The sequence below is a fragment of the Scyliorhinus torazame genome, chromosome 22, assembly GCF_047496885.1.
Source record: "Scyliorhinus torazame isolate Kashiwa2021f chromosome 22, sScyTor2.1, whole genome shotgun sequence".
In the NCBI taxonomy this organism is placed as follows: Eukaryota; Metazoa; Chordata; class Chondrichthyes; order Carcharhiniformes; family Scyliorhinidae; genus Scyliorhinus; species Scyliorhinus torazame.
The window spans coordinates 24129486-24149144 of record NC_092728.1 but is presented as its reverse complement, the minus strand read 5'-3'; the positions used below and the strand labels follow the sequence as shown (position 1 = coordinate 24149144).

Below are 19659 nucleotides of genomic sequence, written 5' to 3'. Positions count from 1 at the left end.
CCCCCCCCCCCCCCAAGTCCCAGCTCTGTTCCAGTGCAACCCGCAACCAGTCCGGCTCGTACAGATGTCACCTCCCCCTGAGCCTGTCCCAGGAATCTAAAGCCTTCCCGCCTGCACCATCTTTCCAGCCTGCGAGTCTCTCGATCTTTCTGCTCGCTTTGGGTGTTAATGGCTTGCAGAGAGAGGAGAGAACTTTGCAGTTCTGTAGCGTCTTTCGTGACCTCACGATGACGCGAAGCAATTTCCAATTGTTCCGCCAACCTAAAGAGAAGCAATTGCACTGTGTGACCGTGGGAAGTCCCAATTCGCAGCGCCGCTCCTCGCGGCGCTTTAGGAGTGAAAGATTGGCACCTTCCCTTGAAGCCCTACTGCTGTAATGTCGGAAACATGGTAGCCAATGAGAGCACAGTAGGATCCCACTCAGCAGCACTGAGAATGACCCAGGCAGATGATTTGTGCTTTAATAACCGGATAATCAACTTATTTTGGTTAATGATGTTGGTTAGCACTCCCACAATACTGCACTGGGATTGTCAGCCTCCTCCCCCTGAACCCTCGCTGAACCAGGGCTGAGGCCAAATTGGGTCAGTTCATTGTAAGTGACGATGGCTATCGGGGCAACTGATCCGCCTCGACTCGTACCGAGGTGACAAGGGAGTTCCCAGGTCTCGAGTTCCCCTCCTGGCCTGTGCTGAGTGAACGAAGGGAAACTGCAATTGCTCCTTCTCGTGGGATCAGCCAGGATTCCTACTTTCCTACGGGAAGTGCAAAATTATGAATGTCTGAAGACCAATTAGCCCTGGTTGTGATGCCTTGTGTGGTCGAACAGCCTGGCAGCATTTACCTGGGCTTGGTATGTGGTGCCAGGCCTGGTGCAGGGATATGAATTTGCATTGTTCCAAGCTGGCAAATTAGATGCAGGCATTTCCTTCTTGGGGAGAAATGTCTGGGCATCTGCCAGTGTAAAGAGAGGCAGTTGCACTCTCGCTGACCTTGGGAATCCCCAATTTGACAGACCACGTCACATGTCTTAAGCAATTTTCAGGGACCTGGCAGAATAAAGAAAAGCAATTGCACTCCTGCTGACCTCTGGAATGACTAATTTGCAGGACCTCTTCCTATATTGGTAAACGAATGGAAGATGAGCCACTTTGTGGGGGGCCATTTGTAAACACGATATGACTGGCTGACACTTGGATACCTTTCTGCTTTCAGGGAGAAGGACGCAGAATTAAACCAGAAACGGCCACAGTACATCAAGGCCAAGGAAAACACGTCGCACAAAATCAAGAAGCTGGAATCCGCCAAGAAGTCGCTGCAGAACGCTCAGAAGCAGTACAAGAAGCGCAAGGGGGACATGGACGAGCTGGAGCAGGAGATGCTGTCAGTGGAGAAAGCCCGGCAGGAGTTCGAGGAGCGCATGGAGGAGGAGAGCCAGAGTCAAGGTCGGGATCTGCAGCTCGAGGAGAACCAGGTAAGGTCGAGCAGGGGAGGAATTGTGGGATGGTGGTGATCTGCATTGATCCCAATTTCCAAGACCACTTAAGCAACTTCCAAGCATTTGCCAGTCAAAAGGGGATTACACTTTCACTGACGTCAGGAAGTCCAATTTCCAAGAATTAGACTGCAGCAATAAACTTTGCATCGCGGACACCCAGTGTCAGTATCGGTACTCCCAGGTTAGACACTAAGGTTAGGTACAGTTGCGAAGCAACTTTTATGACTTCCGTTTGTCCCAGAAGCACTTTTATCACAGGCAGCACGGTAGCATTGTGGACAGCACAATTGCTCCACAGCTCCAGGGTCCTAGTTTTGATTCCGGCTTGGGTCACTGTCTGTGCGGAGTCTGCACATTCTCCCCGTGTGCGCGTGGGTTTCCTCCGGGTGCTCCGGTTTCCTCCCACAGTACAAAGATGTGCAGGTTAGGTGGATTGGCCATGATAAATTGCCCTTAAATGTCCAAAATTGCCCTTAGTGTTGAGTGGGGTTATGGGGATAGGGTGGAGGTGTGGACTTTGGGGAGGGTGCTCTTTCCAAGAGCCGGTGCAGACTCGATGGGCCGAATGGCCTCCTGCACTGTAAATTCTATGAATGGCTGCCTCCTGCCCCTGCCCTCCCTCATTCAAGGATGAGACTGTGAAAATCCCCTAACTCCAGTGTGATGGGTTGTTGGAATAATTTGCCCAGTCTGAAGTCAGTGTTGTAATGCAGATCGTCAATTTGTACACCGGATGCAATCTCGCAAACTGCAATAAATGTGAGGGAAATAAGCAAATTATCTGTTTTTAGCGATGTTGGTCCAGAGTCAGTAATAGCCAGGGCGCTGGTATAATTCTGGAGAATCTGAACTGCTCCCCCCTCCGTGGATCTATCCTGGCTGAAATACGGTGCCCCAAAGTTAATATTCTGCACCATCCTCTGACCTAGGCTGCGTACAACTAACGCATCGTTGCGTCCCCTTTTGCATTTGAACCCCCTCGAGCAAAAATAAATTGTCTGTTCTTGTGTGCCTCCTGTGACATACAAAGTAAAAAGGGCAGCCCCCTTAAAAGGGGTACTGCCTTCAACAATAACAAATCACAAATGAAACTTAAAACATCAAACTAAAATGTGATTAAGGGGAGGTCCATAAGGCACCCGAGTTCCCCACGGTGCGCACCTGGCACGGAAGGACTCGATGGTGGGCACCGCTTGCTCCCTCTCCAGCTGTAGCCGTGATAGAGGGGCATAAGTATGGGCAGGAAGTCCCCTCGGTCGCCTGTTGCCTGGACCTGCTGATGGCGAGTTTGGCCTGGCTAAGGAGTAGGTTCGCAAGGGGCAGTCTCCTCCTGATATTCCCCTCTCTACCCGATCAGGAGCATGGGGCTAAAGCGCAAACAAAACTGCCACAGAAGATTTTTCTAAATAACTGAAAAGGGAGTGCAGTCTGAAGCAACCTATATACGCATAACCTATAGACGCCACAAGACAGGAGGGGTTCCAAGTGACACTTTCATGGGTCAGGTCTAATTGCTGTCTGTTGGGGTCAGCTAGAGAACAATTGTTTCTTTTTCGACTAGTAGGTGATAGGAAATGGCTGACTGATACCGTCTGTATTCCCCAAGAGGTCTTTTGGTAGCAAAGAGTCAGCGGTCTCAATTGTCTCCCCATCTCCATGACATCTTGCCTTTCTTTTCGTCTCTCTTTTCCCCCCTCCACCCAAACTAGGTGAAGAAATATCACCGGCTGAAAGAAGAGGCCAGCAAACGAGCTGCCACCCTGGCTCAGGAGCTGGAGAAATTCAACCGGGACCAGAAGGCTGACCAGGACCGGCTGGACTTGGAGGAGAGGAAGAAAGTGGAGACGGAGGTGAGTTCCTAATCCGGCGTCGCAGCTTCGAAACCGGGGTCGGGAGGGGCCAAAACCCATAACTCGTGCACATTGATAACGGCGTTTTTCTTTTGCGGCAGCGCGGAAGTCCATACCGCACCATGCAGTGCTGGTCAAAAGGGCCAATGTTACCATAACACCCATGTTTATTTGGCCACACAACAGTCGTAAAGGGATCCCACAGGTCACAAACAAGCAATGCATGGCAGCAAATCTGCTGGAACACTACACTGGGTTCATGGGGATTAGTTAGCAATTCCACTATCCAAATACTTGTTTTGAAGGTGCAGAACTTGCCGATTGCTGGGAAGAAGAGATATGTCGAAGCTTTCTGTCTTGCACTCATCAGGACAGCCACGCAGGATAAACCAACAGCTGAGGGAACAATAATTTGTACTGCATGGGAAGAGTACTACTTGGTTAGCGAGTGGACTCTGGTTGGTAGAGGTGCTTGCTGTGAATGAAATGTGGCAGCGAACAGTTAACTGCCCAACATTTGTTCAGATTCAAACCAGGGTATGCTGGCTCTGATTGGTAAAGGCATGTCCATGGGGCATGAACCAGGGAATGGTTCCCCCAGCCCCAACTCCCCACCCCCGAGCTTTTGTTTAGTTGGAAAAGGTGCAATGTGTGGACATGCTGCTTCTGTCTGCCAGTGACAGAGTCCGTGTGCGTGCATGCGGCGCGTACCCCTTGGTCCAATCTACACTCCCTGATCTCCTGAAGACTTGTCCTATCTCCAAACAACATCCAGTTCATGGTTACCACCCAAGGCTGGGCTGATAATCAAGTCTGGCAAATGTCTTTTCCTGATTCAGCAAAAATATTTAAACTGCCTCTACGAAGATTTCTGCGGGAGCTAGATGTAAAACTTGCCTCCTGGGTGTAGACTCCCAGGTTCTTAGATCGAAAAGTGGCCTCCCAGGTTCATCATCGATCTAAAAGTGGCCTCCCAGGCCGTTAGATCTAAAAGTGGCCCCTCTGCTTCTGAGGGTGCTGGCAATTATGCCATATTACTCTTTCCCCCCCCTCTTTGACTCTAGAAATTAGCACGTGTATACCTCCACTGATCACTGTAGTCAAGGTAGGCTGTTTCTGCACCTGAGTCTGCCTAGATGCCTGCTAATCTCCTCACTGGGAAAATCGCATCTCCGCATGCCATTTGAATGCTGGCAAGCACCTATCCCCACCCCCCCAAACCCTCGTATACAGCCTTCAAAATTTGGCGATGTGTCTGTCTCTCTGCTGCAGTGTTCAGATTAGGGATTCGCTGTCTGAAAAACCTGAGACCTGACTGTGCTGCGTACGTGAAGGGAGAAATTAGACTTTGGACACATGGTTTTCAAAACTCTCCACCGCTGGGTTTTCCTCGCGTCCAGGCCAGTTGAAGATGAGTGGACTGAGAATGCAGCCAAATGAAATAGGAGACCACTCGGATTGGGGGGGGGGCTCTTTCGGAGGCTCAGTGCAGACTCGCTGGGCCAAATCCACTGCAGGGATTCTAACTCTTAAAAAAACAAAATGTCTGTCCTGCCTTCCCTGATAAAACAACCTGCTCATTCCAGGTATCAATCCAGTAAAATATCTTCTGAGCTGCCTCCCAATGCATTTACACCCTTAAATAGTAAAGTCGCCATCGTCCCAGATGACCATAGGCTGCTTTCCCCTTTGAGGGGGAGAGCTGACTGGTGGTGATTTAACTTGAGGGTCACCACACCTCGCGTGAGGGGCAAGGCTGAGAAGGCAGGGCCTTCATGAATAATCTCAGCCGGTACCGGGAATTGAACCCGCGCTGTTATCCTTGCTCTGCGTCACAAACCATCTGTCCAGCCAACTTGAGTTAAACAGTCCCCCGAACCCGGTGTTCCCGTAAGGAGTCCAAAACAACATTGATTAGTCAACATCCCGATTATCACTGCATCACCGAATACCAGGCTGATACTCACTGATCTACGTCGGTTCCCAGTCTGGATACATCTCTATTTTAAAAAAAAAAGACTCAACCTTTTTTCCAGATCCACCCCTAACCTTGCCCCTCCATGTCTGGAATCCCTGCAAGACTGACTCGATTTCTGCATTCCTCCAATTTTTGCCTCTTTACACATCCCCGATTTTCGTTGCCCCAGCGTTGGTGGTGGTGCTTCTAGCCTGGCTCCTAAACTCTGGAATTTCTTCCCATAATCCCTCTATCTCCTCGCACTGTATTTTTCTCTCTTGCGCCCCTGCGTGCCCTCTTCCCCTCTTCAAACCGACCTCTTTGACCAAGCTTTCCGTCGCCTGTCCCTCTTAACCCCCGGAGGTCAAATCGCATTTGATCATTTCACCCGTCAAGCGCCTTGTGATGGTTTTAGATGAGCCATAGAAGTGGCAAATGTTACAATACAATCCCTGGGTGCCTTGGTCTTTTCTGCCTCATTGTTCCTGTGTTTGAGTTAATGATGGAATTTAGCAGCGTTCTCTCACATTCTGCAGGCGAAAATCAAACAGAAGCTCCGAGAGATCGAAGAGAACCAGAAGAGAATTGAAAAGCTGGAAGATTACATCAACACCAGCAAGTGAGTGCGCGCTAAATAATGAAAGAAAGAATCATCCATGTGTGAGAGCAGGCAGTGCCTGGATGTGTGGGGGTGTGCGTGCCTGTCGCTTCAAACACCGTGTGCATGAGAGAGGAAAATGTAGCATATTGCTTCTTCGGGCGCGGTCAATTCCAGTCCCACTCGTCCCGGAGTCACAACACAAGTGAATTAACCCATGATTCTTATAAAAATACCTGAAACCTTGGCTGTCCAATAATTACAGTCACCAGGTTTATAAATTTAAACACAATTACTGTTTATGTATACCAAGAATTATCATGAAATATGGAGTAAGTACAAGCTAATATATACTACCCACTTTAACTGCCCCACCCTCTACCCACACACGAGATATTGTCAAACACAATGTTGATCCCCGAGGGCTGTAACATGCCTAATCGGAAGACACAACGCTCCTCATCAAGCTCGCATCGGGCTCCACTGGAGCATTGCAACAGGCCAAGGATGTGCAAGAACGCCTGAACAAGGCACCGAGTAATGACGTTAAGATCGGCTGTGATCTACCTGAATGGTAGCACGGTAGCATTGTGGCTAGCACAATTGCTTCACAGCTCCAGGGTCCCAGGTTTGATTCCCGGCTTGGGTCACTGTCTGTGCGGAGTCTGCACGTTCTCCCCGTGTGTGCGTGGGTTTCCTCCGGGTGATCCGGTTTCCTCCCACAGTCCAAAGATGTGCAGGTTAGGTGAATTGGCCATGCTAAATTGCCCTTAGTGTCTAAAATTGCCCTTAGTGTTGGGTGGGGTTATGGGGATAGGGTGGAGGTGTGGACTTTGGGTAGGGTGCTCTTTCCAAGAGCCGGTGCAGACTCGATGGGCCGAATGGCCTCCTGCACTGTAAATTCTATGAATGGCACAGCGGGTCCGATGGCCTCCTCCTGCCCCTGCCCTCCCTCATTCAAGGATGAGACTGGGAAAATCCCCTAACTCCAGTGTGATGGGTTGTTGGAATAATTTGCCCAGTCTGGTGTGGGTACTTGGTTCAGACATTAGTGGCTTAATTGGTAGCAGGAGGCTTAAGTTGGCTCTGCCGGCCAGTAAGGTGGTGGCTGACCTAATTGTGGCCATAACTACCCTCCCAGGGCGGCACAGTGGTTAGCACTGCTGCCTCACAGCTCCAGGGTCCTGGGTTCAATTCCAGCCTCGGGTGACTGTCTGTGTGGAGTTTGCACTTTCTCCCCGTGTCTGCGTGGGTTCCCTCCGGGTGCTCTGGTTTACCCCCCACAGTCCAAAGATGTGCAGGGTAGGTGGATTGGCCGTGCTAAATTGCCCTTAAGTAATTTCCACCAGTTACTTGCCCAGGTGGAGTAACTGGGTTACAGGGAGAGGGTGGCGGTGTGGGCTTAAGTAGGGTGCTCTTTCCAAGGGCTAGCTTAGAGGTGTTGGACCGAATGGCCTCCTGCACTGTAAATTCTACGATTCTATGAAGACAGACAAAAACAGAGGGAAGACAAGAGATGAAAAATAATAAAGATGAAAGTGAGAAGGTAAGTCTCTGCTTCGGATGGTGGTTCTTTTGTACACTTTCTTCACAGCAAGCTTGCGGATTAAAGTCCTTGGTTTACAGCCTGTTATAATCTTTGTTGTTTAGAAACTTATTACTCGTAGCTTTCCCAGGAGAGGCCCCTTTGCTTCACCTCAAACTTTGCTTTCAGCTTGGGGTTTATTTCCAAGCCTCGGCCTTCTCTGAGGGAGAGTTGGTTGGTTCACACCAGCCTTTTCTGACCTTTAGCTAGTTCTTTTTGGAGAGGGTTATCTACAGCTTTCTGCAGGGGATTGTAACCGGCTCCTGCCTTTGCGCTGCCAGAATCAAAACTGAAAGCTCCTTAGGCCTCTGAACCATTTCAGTGGAATAAGATCCAATCACCACCTGTTACGGGGCAGAGCACAGCCCTTTGGGCCAATTCATTGGCCACCAACCAAATCACTCAAACCAAGACCCAGCCCATCTCTGTCATTTGTGCCAGTCAGTCTGCAGCTCCAGTTTGAACCAGCACAGACTAGCAGAGTGATTGCTCCTGCTGCTGAAATCCTCTGCTTGAATTAAAGCCACTGCTTCCATCTGCTTCAATTAAAGGCACAGGCCACTGCTTCCTTCTGCTTCAATTAAAGGCACAGGCCACTGCTTCCTTCTGCTTCAATTAAAGGCACAGGCCACTGCTTCCTTCTGCTTCAATTAAAGGCACAGGCCACTGCTTCCTTCTGCTTCAATTAAAGATGCAGGCTGCCTTAAAGAAACATGTCCATAAACATCCATGGATTAAAAATGTAATGGCAAAAAAAAGGAAAGGGTGAATGCGGGGAGGAAGGCCGCATACGCTGATATTGATCCTCCTCCCGCTGCAGGCAGTCGCTGGACGAGCAGCAGGCTCAGGAGACCAAGCTGACCGACGAGGTGGAGGCTGCCAAGCGGCGGATTGACGAGATCAACATGGAGCTGAACCAGGTCATGGAGCAGCTGGGCGACGCTCGCATTGACCGGCAGGAGAGCAGCCGTCAGCAGCGCAAGGCAGAGATCATGGAGAGTATCAAGCGGCTGTACCCGGGCTCTGTGGTACGTAGCATGTCTGTCTTGTCTGTTGCCGGCGGGACACTGGGTGCAGGCAAGAGCTGTCAGTGAGGGTTAGAGAGAGAGAGACTCTGGCTGCATGATATGCCGAAGTGGGGAGGGCTCTTGTCGGAAATTCACGAGACCGCCCCGTGCCCCAGAATCAAACGGTGCTGAAGGAGGCAGCTCTGCCCATCCTGCCCATGCCGGCCCCTCCCGGTGCAGCATCACCCCACACCTCTTCAAAACCTCCGGGGTTTTTTTTTCCAATTCAGATGACGAGATGAGCCCTCGAGTGTTGCCTCCGTGTCGCCCAGTCCAGTCAGAGCAGAAGTGCTACAACAAATTGTTGAGTCGGTTTGAAACCGGCATTGAAAGCAGCTTAAATGAGCGTAATACCACAGATTCCGGTTATCTGGAACAACCTGGGAATGCCGGAAAAATCCGGCAAGTTAAGGGAAAGGGAGGGGGACGGCCATGGTCCAAAGTTATGAAACACAATGTTGATCCCCGAGGGCTGTAACGTGCCTAATCGGAAGACACTGTGCTCAAGCTCGCATTGGGTTCCACCGGAGCATTGCAACAGGCCAAGGATGGGCATGTCGGCCTGAGCAAGGCACAGAATAATGGCGTAGAGATCGGCTGTGATCTACCTGAATGGCACAGCGGGTCCGATAGCCTCCCCCTGCCCTCCCTCATTCAAGGATCAGATTTGGCCGTAGATCGCATCGGTCCACAGGCTCCCAATCAAGATGCACTCGTCCTTTGAAGCCTTGCGGAGCCATTAAAATGACAACGTAACATGAAGGTCGCGGAGGGTGGGTGGGGGGGGGGGGGGGGGGGGGGGGGGGAGGTGCTTATGGATTGGACCAAGGTGTTCCACAAAATGGTCACCTGTCCTGCGTTTGGTTTCCCCGATGGTAGAGGAGACCGTCCATCAGTTCAAAACACGATTAAAGAGGTAGATCACATAATCCCGTAGCGCCCATTGGGCGCGGAAGATCTTGATGGTGTCAGCCAGCACTGCATGCTCTCTTTCCAAGGACATGCGGCGCAGCGGACACAGCTGTGGAAGGGAAACAGGCAGTCGGGATGGATACCCCCTCTTCCCCACTGCCTGTTGCCTGGACCTATTAATGGTGAGATTAACCAGGGCCATGATGAGGTCCTCAGCGCACCCCCCCCCCTTGCACCGGGCTCCCAAAGGTCAGGAGCGTGGGGCTGAAGGTCGACCAAAAAGGAAGTAAAGATTTACCAGAACAATTGGGGGGGGGGGGGGGGCGTGCAGCCTAGGACAACCTAGATTCATATGGCCCACTGACCCCACAAGGCCACAAAAGACAAGTGCATCTTGGGAGTCAGTAGACCAATACAACCTACGGTTGTGTCTCCTCCTGTGCGTTCAAGCGGACCTGCTGTGCCGTTCATTGCGTATCCTTTGTTAATAAGACACTTTGGTTTCTTCTTCTTCCTTTTAGATATGGGGGGGAACATTTGTTGCCTGATTTCCCTTCTCTTAAGGGAGACGTTTGTGAACCAGACGGGTTTTTTTCTCACGACCGTCATTTCACGGTCACCGTGACTGGATGAGCTTCACAATTCACATTTCATTGACTGAATTTGAATTCAACTGGATGCGGTGCGAGGATTCAAACCCTGCCCACCTCCCCACCGCCAAAGAGCATTAGGGCCTCTGGATTACTTGCCAGCGATGTAACCACTACAGCACCATCTCCCCTAAATTTCAATGTCGCAAATGGTGTTATATAAATGCAGCTCTTGTCCTTAATAGTCTCCCTCCCTCCCACAGTACGGACGTCTGATTGACCTGTGCCAGCCTACGCAGAAGAAGTACCAGATCGCTGTCACCAAGGTGCTGGGGAAGAACATGGACGCTATTATCGTCGACACGGAGAAGACTGGCAGGGACTGCATCCAGTACATCAAGGAACAGCGAGGAGACCCCGAGACCTTCTGCCTCTTGACTATCTGGAGGTTAGCCTGAGAATATGGTGGCAGGGGAGTGTGTGTGTGTGGTTCCATGCGTGCGAGAGAGAGTGTGTGGGTGCATGTCAGTCAGACACCACTCAAGTGCACCCATCTGCCCAGGTCCCCGCTCTTTTCCCGCATACACGCGCACACACTCGTCCCTGTAACAACACTGGGGTACAGTACTAGTGGGGATGGGTCTACCACAATAACACTGGGCTACAATACTGGTGTTGACGGTATGTCACTGTATAACACTGGGGTACAGTACTGGTGGGAACAGGTCTGTCACTGTATAAACACTGGGGTACAGTACTGGTGGGGACGGGTCTGTCACTATAACACTGGGGTGCAGTATTGGTGGACGGGTCTGTCACTGTATAACATTGGGTACAGTACTGGTGAGGTCGGGTCTCAGTAGCATGGATAGAGGATTTGTTAATTAATAGAAAGCAAAGAGTGGGATTAATGGGTGTTTCTATGGTTGGCAATCAGTAGTGGTGTCCCTCAGGGTTCAGTGTTGGGCCCGCAATTGTTCGCAATTTACATAGATGATTTGGAGTTGGGGACCAAGTGCACGGTGTCCAAGTTTGCAGACGACACTAAGATGAGTAGTAAAGCTAAAAGTGCAGAGGATACCGGATGTCTGCAGAGGGAATTGGATAGCTAAGTGAATGGGCTAGGGTCTGGCAGAGGGAATACAATGTTGACAAATGTGAGGTTATCCATTTTGGTAGGAATAATAGCAAAAGTGATTATTATTTAAATGATAAAATATTAAAACATGCTGCTGTGCAGAGAGACCTGGGTGTGCTAGTGCATGAGTCGCAAAAAGTCGGTTTACAGGTGCAACAGGTGATTAAGAAGGCGAATGGAATTTTGTCCTTCATTGCTAGAGGGATGGAGTTTAAGACTAGGGAGGTTATGCTGCAATTGTATAAAGTGTTAGTGAGGCCACACCTGGAGTATTGTGTTCATTTTTGGTCTCCTTACTTGAGAAAGGACGTACTGTGCTGGAGGGGTGCAGAGGAGATTCACTAGGTTAATCCCAGAGCTGAAGGGTTGGATTACGAGGAGCGGTTGAGTAGACTGGGACTGTACTCGTTGAAATTTAGAAAGATGCGGGGGAATCTTATAGAAACGTATAAAATTATGAAGGGGATAGATAGGATAGATGCGGACAGGTTGTTTCCACTTGCGGGTGAAAGCAGAACTAGGGGCATAGCCTCAAAATAAGGGGATGTAGATTTAGGACTGAGTTTAGGAGGAACTTCTTCACCCAAAGAGTTGTGAATCTATGGAATTCCTTGCCCAGTGAAGCAGTTGAGGCTCCTTCATTAAATGTTTTTAAGATAAAGATAGATAGTTTTTTGAAGAATAAAGGGATTAAGGGTTATGATGTTCGGGCCGGAAAGTGGAGCTGAGTCACAAAAGATCAGCCATGATCTCATTGAATGGCGGAGCAGGCTCGAGGGGCCAGATGGCCTACTCCTGCTCCTATGTTTTAATGTTCTTATGTTCTTAGCAATGTATGCAGGTGGAGCAGCCTGTCACCGTATAACACTGGGGTACAGTACTGGTGGGGATGGGTCTGTGACTGTATAACACTGGGGTACAGTACTGGTGGGGACTGGTCTGTCACTGTATAATACTGGGGTACAGTACTGGTGGGGATAGGTCAGTTACTGTATAATACTGGGATACAGTACTGGTGGGGACTGATTTGTCACTATAACACTGGGGTACAGTACTGGTGGGGACGGGTCTGTCACTATAACACTGGGTACAGTACTGGTGGGGACGGGTCTGTCACTGTATAACACTGGGGTGCAGTACTGGTGGGGATAGGTCAGTTACTGTATAATACTGGGATACAGTACTGGTGGGGTCTGATTTCTCACTATAACACTGGGGTACAGTACTGGTGGGGACGGGTCTGTGACTGTATAACACTGGGTACAGTACTGGTGGGACGGGTCTGTCACTGTATAACACTGGGGTACAGTACTGCTGGGGACGGGTCTGTCACTGTATAGCACTGGGGTGCAGTACTGGTGGGGATAGGTCAGTTACTGTATAATACTGGATACAGTACTGGTGGGACAGGTCTGTCACTGTATAACACTGGGGTACAGTCCTGGTGGGGACGGGTCTGTCACTGTATAACACTGGGGTACAGTATTGGTGGGGACGGGTCTGTCACTGTATAACACTGGGTACAGTATTGGTGGGGACGGGTCTGTCACTGTTAACACTGGGGTACAGTACTGGTGGGACGGGGTCTGTCACTGTATAACACTGGGGTACAGTCCTGGTGGGGGGCGGGTCTGTCACTGTATAACACTGGGGTACAGTACTGTGGGGCGGGTCTGTCACTGTATAACACTGGGGTACAGTACTGGTGGGGACGGGTCTGTCACTGTATAACACTGGGGTACAGTACTGGGTGGGGACGGGTCTGTCACTGTATAACACTGGGGTACAGTACTGGTGGGGACGGGGTCTGTCACTGTATAACACTGGGGTACAGTACTGGTGGGACGGTCTGTCACTGTATAACACTGGGTACAGTACTGGTGGGGACGGTCTGTCACTGTATAACACTGGGGTACAGTACTGTGGGACAGGTCTGTCACTGTATAACACTGGGGTACAGTACTGGTGGGGACGGGTCTGTCACTGTATAACACTGGGGTACAGTACTGGTGGGGACGGGTCTGTCACTGTATAACACTGGGTACAGTACTGGTGATTTTGGCTGTTGTGCGTTTTCAGGTTAAGCCCACCGATGAGAAGCTCGAGAGCTGAGGGGAGCCAAGCTGATAATCGACGTCATCCGTTATGACCGCCGCGACATCAAGAAGGCGCTGCAGTACGCATGCGGGAACGCACTGGTGTGCGACAACGTGAGGACGCCAGGCGGATCGCCTTCGGAGGCCACAGAGGCACAAGGTGCGTCTGGGAGAGGATATCCTCAACGAGGGATGACCCCCACACCCGTGTTTCCCTCTCCGGATTCACGTTGAAGATCACAGCCGGTCACATCCCTTTTACTCCATTTGCCCAGCTTAGTTCTGTCAACTTTGCTTTACAAGAACACGATTGCAAGCGGAACCCCGACTGATTGCTTTATTCTCTGCACTTTTACCTGCACTCCCGTCCACTGAGCTGGAAAGGATTTTTATGGTCTAATTTTTTTTTTTGTTAGGGCTGCAGCCTCTGGCTGAGGAACGGTGAACTTTCGACAGACCAAGGGTAGAACCCGGTCTTTGTGGGCACAGGTGTGACCATTATTCACGTCCAAGGGCAGTCTGCACCAACCTCTCCTTCTGCTTGCAGCAGGGATTCCTGCGAATGTAAACTTGCCGTTTAGAGCAGAAAGAGAGGGCTGCATGACAAATATTCCGTTCAATTTTGCATTGCTCCACGCAAACCTGGGCGTCATTCTCCGCCGGCGGAGTCTATCGTTCTGCCGGCGCTCGGGGGTTTCCCGACGGCGTGGGGTGCCCCACAATGGGAAACCCCATTGACCGGCCGGTGTTACGGAGACTCCCGCCGGGCCGGTCGGCGCAGAAATGTGGCGGGGCGGGTAGGAGAATTTCGCCCCTGATGTTGGTTGTTCCCTGCTCACTCCAACTGGGTCAGGCACAAAGCCTGACTGCAGGCATAGCACTACAAATCCCCTCCTCCACCCCAGTTTCAATATCCTCACAGAAGCTCGCGTACAGCCATTAGCACGGTCATGTGCTTGCTGCATGTCGCCGCCCCACACACATACCATCCCGACTTGGAAATATTTTGGCCATTCCTTCACTGTCGCTGGGTTAGAATCCTGGAACTCCCTTCCTACAGCACTGTGGGTGTACCTACACCACCTGGGGAATTTAGGGTTCAAGATGGTGCCTCGCCCACCACCTCAAGGGTCAATTGGGGATGGCAACAAATGCTGGTACGACCTCCAAAATAAATGGACATAACTGAACAGTTGTTGTGGAAGGAAACCAGAAAGGAGTGTGTCTCTCTCTGCTGGGCTGTATGCAGAATAAACTTGCTGGAGGTAAAAGACCAGTTTCTGTATTATTCCTCCATCATATACTGACGTTTGATATCCCCCTCCCCTGTCCATCCGTCCCCACATCTCCTTTCCACAGACCGTTGCTTTGGACGGGACCCTGTTTCAGAAATCCGGCGTGATATCGGGGGGAGCCAGCGACCTGAAGGCCAAGGCGCGGCGCTGGGACGAGAAGGCTGTCGAGAAGCTGAAGAGCAAGAAGGAGAAGCTGACCGAGGAGCTGAAGGGTGAGGAGGGCAGGGCTTCACTGCTCCGCGCCACTGCGCTTTGTTCGGCGTTGCAACGGCAAGTTGGAATTTCTGATGGTGCAGGATTACACGATGTGTGGGGTTTGCGTTTCCGCACCTGAAGTACTGCGTACAGGTTCTGGTGTCCTCACTTGAGGAGGGGATTGCTCTCATCGGAGGCCGATCAGAGAGGTTTCACCGGGCCCATTCCTGAGACGAAGGGGAGTTTGTTTGATGAGGATGGGTTGAGCATGTCGGGGGTCCTGTATCCATTGGAGTTTAGAGGTGAACTTATTGAAACATGTGGGGAGGGTTTGACAGGTTGGATGTTGAGAGGATTCCCCCTTCCTCTCCCGTGGGTGGAATCTAGAACTGTGGTGGGGGCGGGGCAGGTTTCTGATCGACTTCGGGGGTGGACAGGAAAGTGAGGCTGAGCCCAGATCAATCACGCATGATCGTGTCAAATGGTGGAAACACGACTTGAGGGCCAAATGGCCCCCCCGATGCTCGTGATCTTTTGTCTGACTCTTGGGCTCTGCGTCCGTTTATTCTTCCCACAGGAACAAATGAAGATTAAACGGAGGAAGCTGAACTGCGGCAGTTCAATCGCAGGCCCATGGGCTCCAGATGAGGTTAAAGTACTCGCAGAGCGACCTGGATCAGACCAACACACCATCTCTCACTCAACATCAGTCATTCACTGCAACTCATCACTGCTTACTTTCCACCCCTGCTCCTTTCCCACCACCCCCTCAGCTCTTCTCAATCCAGCCAGGTCAGTTTCTCTCCTCAACTCTCTCCTCAACAATTCTTCTATCCACTGCCTCTCATCACCCACTTTCATCTCCCCCTCTCTTTCTTCTCCCCCTCTCTTCTCAAACTTTCTCAACAACCCTCTCTTTCTCCAAACCCCCTATCTTTCAATAAACCCCCTCCAAAACACTTTAACAATCTAACCTACCAAAAAACACAAAAAAAAAACACTCTTTCACCCCCCCTCTCTTTCTCCCCTCTCCCCATCACAATTCTCCCCCCTCAACTTCTCCCCCTCTAAACCCAATCACAAAATCTCCCCCTCACAATCTCTCTTCTCCTCCCTCTCTCAACTCTCCTTCTCACTCTTCTCTACACTCTTCTCTCTCTCTCTCCTCTCTCTCTCATTTCTTCCTCCTCTCTCTTTCTCCCCCCTCTCTCTTCCTCCCCCTCTCTCTCTTCTCCCCTCTCTCTCTTCTCCCCCTCCTCTCTTTCTCCCCTCTCTCTTCTCTCTCTTCTCCCCTCTCTCTCTTTCTCCCCTCCTCTCTTCTCCCCTCTCTCTCTTTCTCCCCCTCTCTCTTTCTCCCCTCACTCTTCTTCTCCCCCTCTCTCTTTCTCCCCTCTCTCTCTTTCCCTCTCTCTCTCTCTTCTCCCCCTCTCTCTCTTCTCTCCCTCTTCTCTACCCTCTCTCTCTCTTTCTCACCCACTCTCTCTTTCTCACCCACTCTCTCTTCTCACCCACTCTTCTTTCTCACCCACTCTCTCTTTCTCACCACTCTCTCTTTCTCACCCACTCTCTCTTTCTCACCCACTCTCTCTTTCTCACCCACTCTCTCTTTCTCACCCTCTCTCTCTTTCTCACTCTCTCTCTCTTCTCACCTCTCTCTTTCTCCCCCTCTCTCTTTCTCCCCCTCTCTCTTTCTCCCCTTCTCTCTCTTCTCCCCCTCTCTCTTTCTTTCTCCCCCTTCTTCTTCTCCTCCCACTCTTTCTCCCCCTCTCTCTCTCTTCCCCCCCTCTCTTCTTCCCTCTTTCTTCTCTCCCCCCTCTCTTCTTTCTTTCCCTTCCCTCTTTCTTTATCCCCCACTTTCTTTCTCCCCCCTCTTTTTCTTTCTCCCCCTCTCTTTCTTTCTTTCTCCCTCTTTCTCCACCACCTCTTTCTTCTTCCCCACCACCACAACCACCATCTCGCCCTGGCAACGCGCTCTCCATATATCTCGCCCTGTCCCTCCCCCTCCATCCCGCCCTGGCCCCCCTATCGCCCTGGCCCCCCCCTATCGCCCTGGCCCCCCCTCTCGCCCTGGCCCCCCCCCTCTCGCCCTGGCCCCCCCCCTCTCACCCTGGCCCCCCCCCCTCTCGCCCTGGCCCCCCCCCCCCTCTCGCCCTGGCCCCCCCCCCCCTCTCGCCCTGGCCCCCCCCCCCCCCTCTCGCCCTGGCCCCCCCCCCCCCCTCTCGCCCTGGCCCCCCCCCCCCCTCTCGCCCTGGCCCCCCCCTCTCGCCCTGGCCCCCCCCTCTCGCCCTGGCCCCCTCCCCCCTCTCGCCCTGGCCCCCCCCCCCTCTCGCCCTGCCCCCCCCCCCTCTCGCCCTGCCCCCCCCCCTCTCGCCTGGCCCCCCCCTCTCGCCCTGGCCCCCCCCTCTCGCCCTGGCCCCCCCCCTCTCGCCCCTGGCCCCCCCCCCTCTCGCCCTGGCCCCCCCCCCCTCTCGCCTGGCCCCCCCCCCCCCTCGCCCCTGCCCCCCCCCCCTGCCCCCCCCTCTCGCCCTGGCCCCCCCCTCTCGCCCTGGCCCCCCCTCTCCCCTGGCCCCCCCCTCTCGCCCTGCCCCCCCTCTCGCCCTGGCCCCCCCTCTCGCCCTGGCCCCCCCTCTCGCCCTGGCCCCCCCTCTCGCCCTGGCCCCCCCCTCTCGCCCTGGCCCCCCCCCCCTCTCGCCCTGGCCCCCCCCCCTCTCGCCCTGGCCCCCCCCTTCTCGCCCTGCCCCCCCCCCCTCTCGCCCTGGCCCCCCCCCCCCTCTCGCCCTGGCCCCCCCCCCCCTCTCGCCCTGGCCCCCCCCCCCCCTCTCGCCCTGGCCCCCCCCCCTCCCTCTCGCCCTGGCCCCCCCCCCCCTCTCCGCCTGGCCACCCCCCCTCTCGCCCTGGCCACCCCCCTCTCGCCCTGGCCACCCCCCTCTCGCCCTGGCACCCCCCTCTCGCCCTGGCACCCCCCTCTCGCCCTGGCCACCCCCCTCTCGCCCTGGCCACCCCCCCTCTCGCCCTGGCCACCCCCTCTCGCCCTGGCCACCCCCCTCTCGCCCTGCCCCCCCCCTCTCGTCCTGGCCCCCCCCCTCTCTGTCCTGGCCCCCCCCCCTCTGCCCTGCCCCCCCCCTCTCGCCCTGGCCCCCCCCCCCTCTCGCCCTGGCCCCCCCCCCCCTCTCGCCCTGGCCCCCCCCCCCCCTCTCGCCCTGGCCCCCCCCCTCTCCCGCCCTGGCCCCCCCCCCCCCTCTCGCCCTGGCCCCCCCCCTCTCGCCCTGGCCCCCCCCCCTCTCGCCCTGGCCCCCCCCCTCTCGCCCTGGCCCCCCTCACACTCCATCTTGCCCTTACACTCCTCGCCTTCCACCCTCTCGTCCTGGCCCCCCTCGCCCTGGCCCCCCTCGCCCTGGCCCCCCTCGCCCTGGCCCCCTCGCCCTGGCCCCCCCCTCTCGCCCTGGCCCCCCCCTCTCGCCCTGGCCCCCCCCTCTCGCCCTGGCCCCCCCCTCTCGCCCTGGCCCCCCCTCTCGCCCTGGCCCCCCCCTCTCGCCCTGGCCCCCCCGCTCTCGCCCTGGCCCCCCCCCCCTCTCGCCCTGGCCCCCCGCTTCTCGCCCTGGCCCCCCCCTTCTCGCCCTGGCCCCCCCCCCCCTCTCGCCCTGGCCCCCCCCCCCCCCCTCTCTCGCCCTGGCCCCCCCCCCCCTCGCCCTGGCCCCCCCCCCCCCCCTCTCGCCCTGGCCCCCCCCCCCCCCCTCTCGCCCTGGCCCCCCCCCCCCCCCCCTCTCGCCCTGGCCACCCCCCTCTCGCCCTGGCCACCCCCCCCTCTCGCCCTGGCCACCCCCCTCTCGCCCTGGCCACCCCCTTCTCGCCCTGGCCACCCCCCTCTCGCCTGGCCACCCCCCTCTCGCCCTGGGCCACCCCCCTCTCGTCCTGGCCACCCCCCTCTCGTCCTGGCCCCCCCCCCTCTCGTCCTGGCCCCCCCCTCTCGTCCTGGCCCCCCCCCTCTTGCCCTGGCCCCCCCCTCTCGCCTGGCCCCCCCCCCCCCCTCTCGCCCTGGCCCCCCCCCCCCTCTCGCCCTGCCCCCCCCCCCTCTCGCCCTGGCCCCCCCCCTCTCGCCCTGGCCCCCCCCCCTCTCGCCCTGGCCCCCCCCCCCCTCTCGCCCTGGCCCCCCCCCCCCTCTCGCCCTGCCCCCCCCCTCTCGCCCTGGCCCCCCTCACACTCCATCTTGCCCTTACACTCCTCGCCCCTTCCACCCTCTCGTCCTGGCCCCCCTCGTCCTGGCCCCCCTCGCCCTGGCCCCCCCTCGCCCCTGGCCCCCCTCGCCCTGGCCCCCCCCTCGCCCCCCTGGCCCCCCTCGCCCTGGCCCCCCTCGCCCTGGCCCCCTCGCCCTGGCCCCCTCGCCCTGGCCCCCCTCGCCCTGGCCCCCCTCGCCCTGCCCCCTCGCCCTGGCCCCCCTCGCCCTGGCCCCCCTCGCCCTGGCCCCCCTCGCCCTGGCCCCCCTCGCCCTGGCCCCCCTCGCCCTGGCCCCCCCTCGCCCTGGCCCCCCTCGCCCTGGCCCCCCTCGCCCTGGCCCCCCTCGCCCTGGCCCCCCTCGCCCTGGCCCCCCTCGCCCTGGCCCCCCCCCCTCGCCCTGGCCCCCCTCGCCCTGGCCCCCCTCGGCCCTGGCCCCCCTCGCCCTGGCCCCCCCTCGCCCTGGCCCCCCTCGCCCTGGCCCTGCCCTGGCCCCTCGCTGGCCCCCCTCGCCCTGGCCCCCCTCGCCCTGGCCCCCCCTCGCCCTGGCCCCCCCTCGCCCTGGCCCCCCTCGCCCTGGCCCCCCCTCGCCCTGGCCCCCTCGCCCTGGCCCCCCTCGCCCTGGCCCCCCCTGCCCTGGCCCCCTCGCCCTGGCCCCCCTCGCCT

At 55.7% G+C, this 19659-nt stretch overlaps 1 protein-coding gene across 1 annotated transcript in view; it reads left to right on the top strand.

Annotated features, from left to right (window-relative positions):
* Positions 1 to 19659, top strand: part of LOC140399457 (structural maintenance of chromosomes protein 1A-like) — a 79678-nt gene that overhangs the window by 11635 nt on the left and 48384 nt on the right. The window contains 13 exon segments of the mRNA XM_072489033.1: positions 1216 to 1474; positions 3208 to 3348; positions 5842 to 5924; positions 8309 to 8516; positions 10321 to 10483; positions 10486 to 10505; positions 13275 to 13293; positions 13296 to 13403; positions 13406 to 13432; positions 13435 to 13451; positions 14651 to 14795; positions 15357 to 15390; positions 15392 to 15573. Coding sequence (XP_072345134.1) covers positions 1216 to 1474; positions 3208 to 3348; positions 5842 to 5924; positions 8309 to 8516; positions 10321 to 10483; positions 10486 to 10505; positions 13275 to 13293; positions 13296 to 13403; positions 13406 to 13432; positions 13435 to 13451; positions 14651 to 14795; positions 15357 to 15390; positions 15392 to 15573 — 1406 coding nt within the window.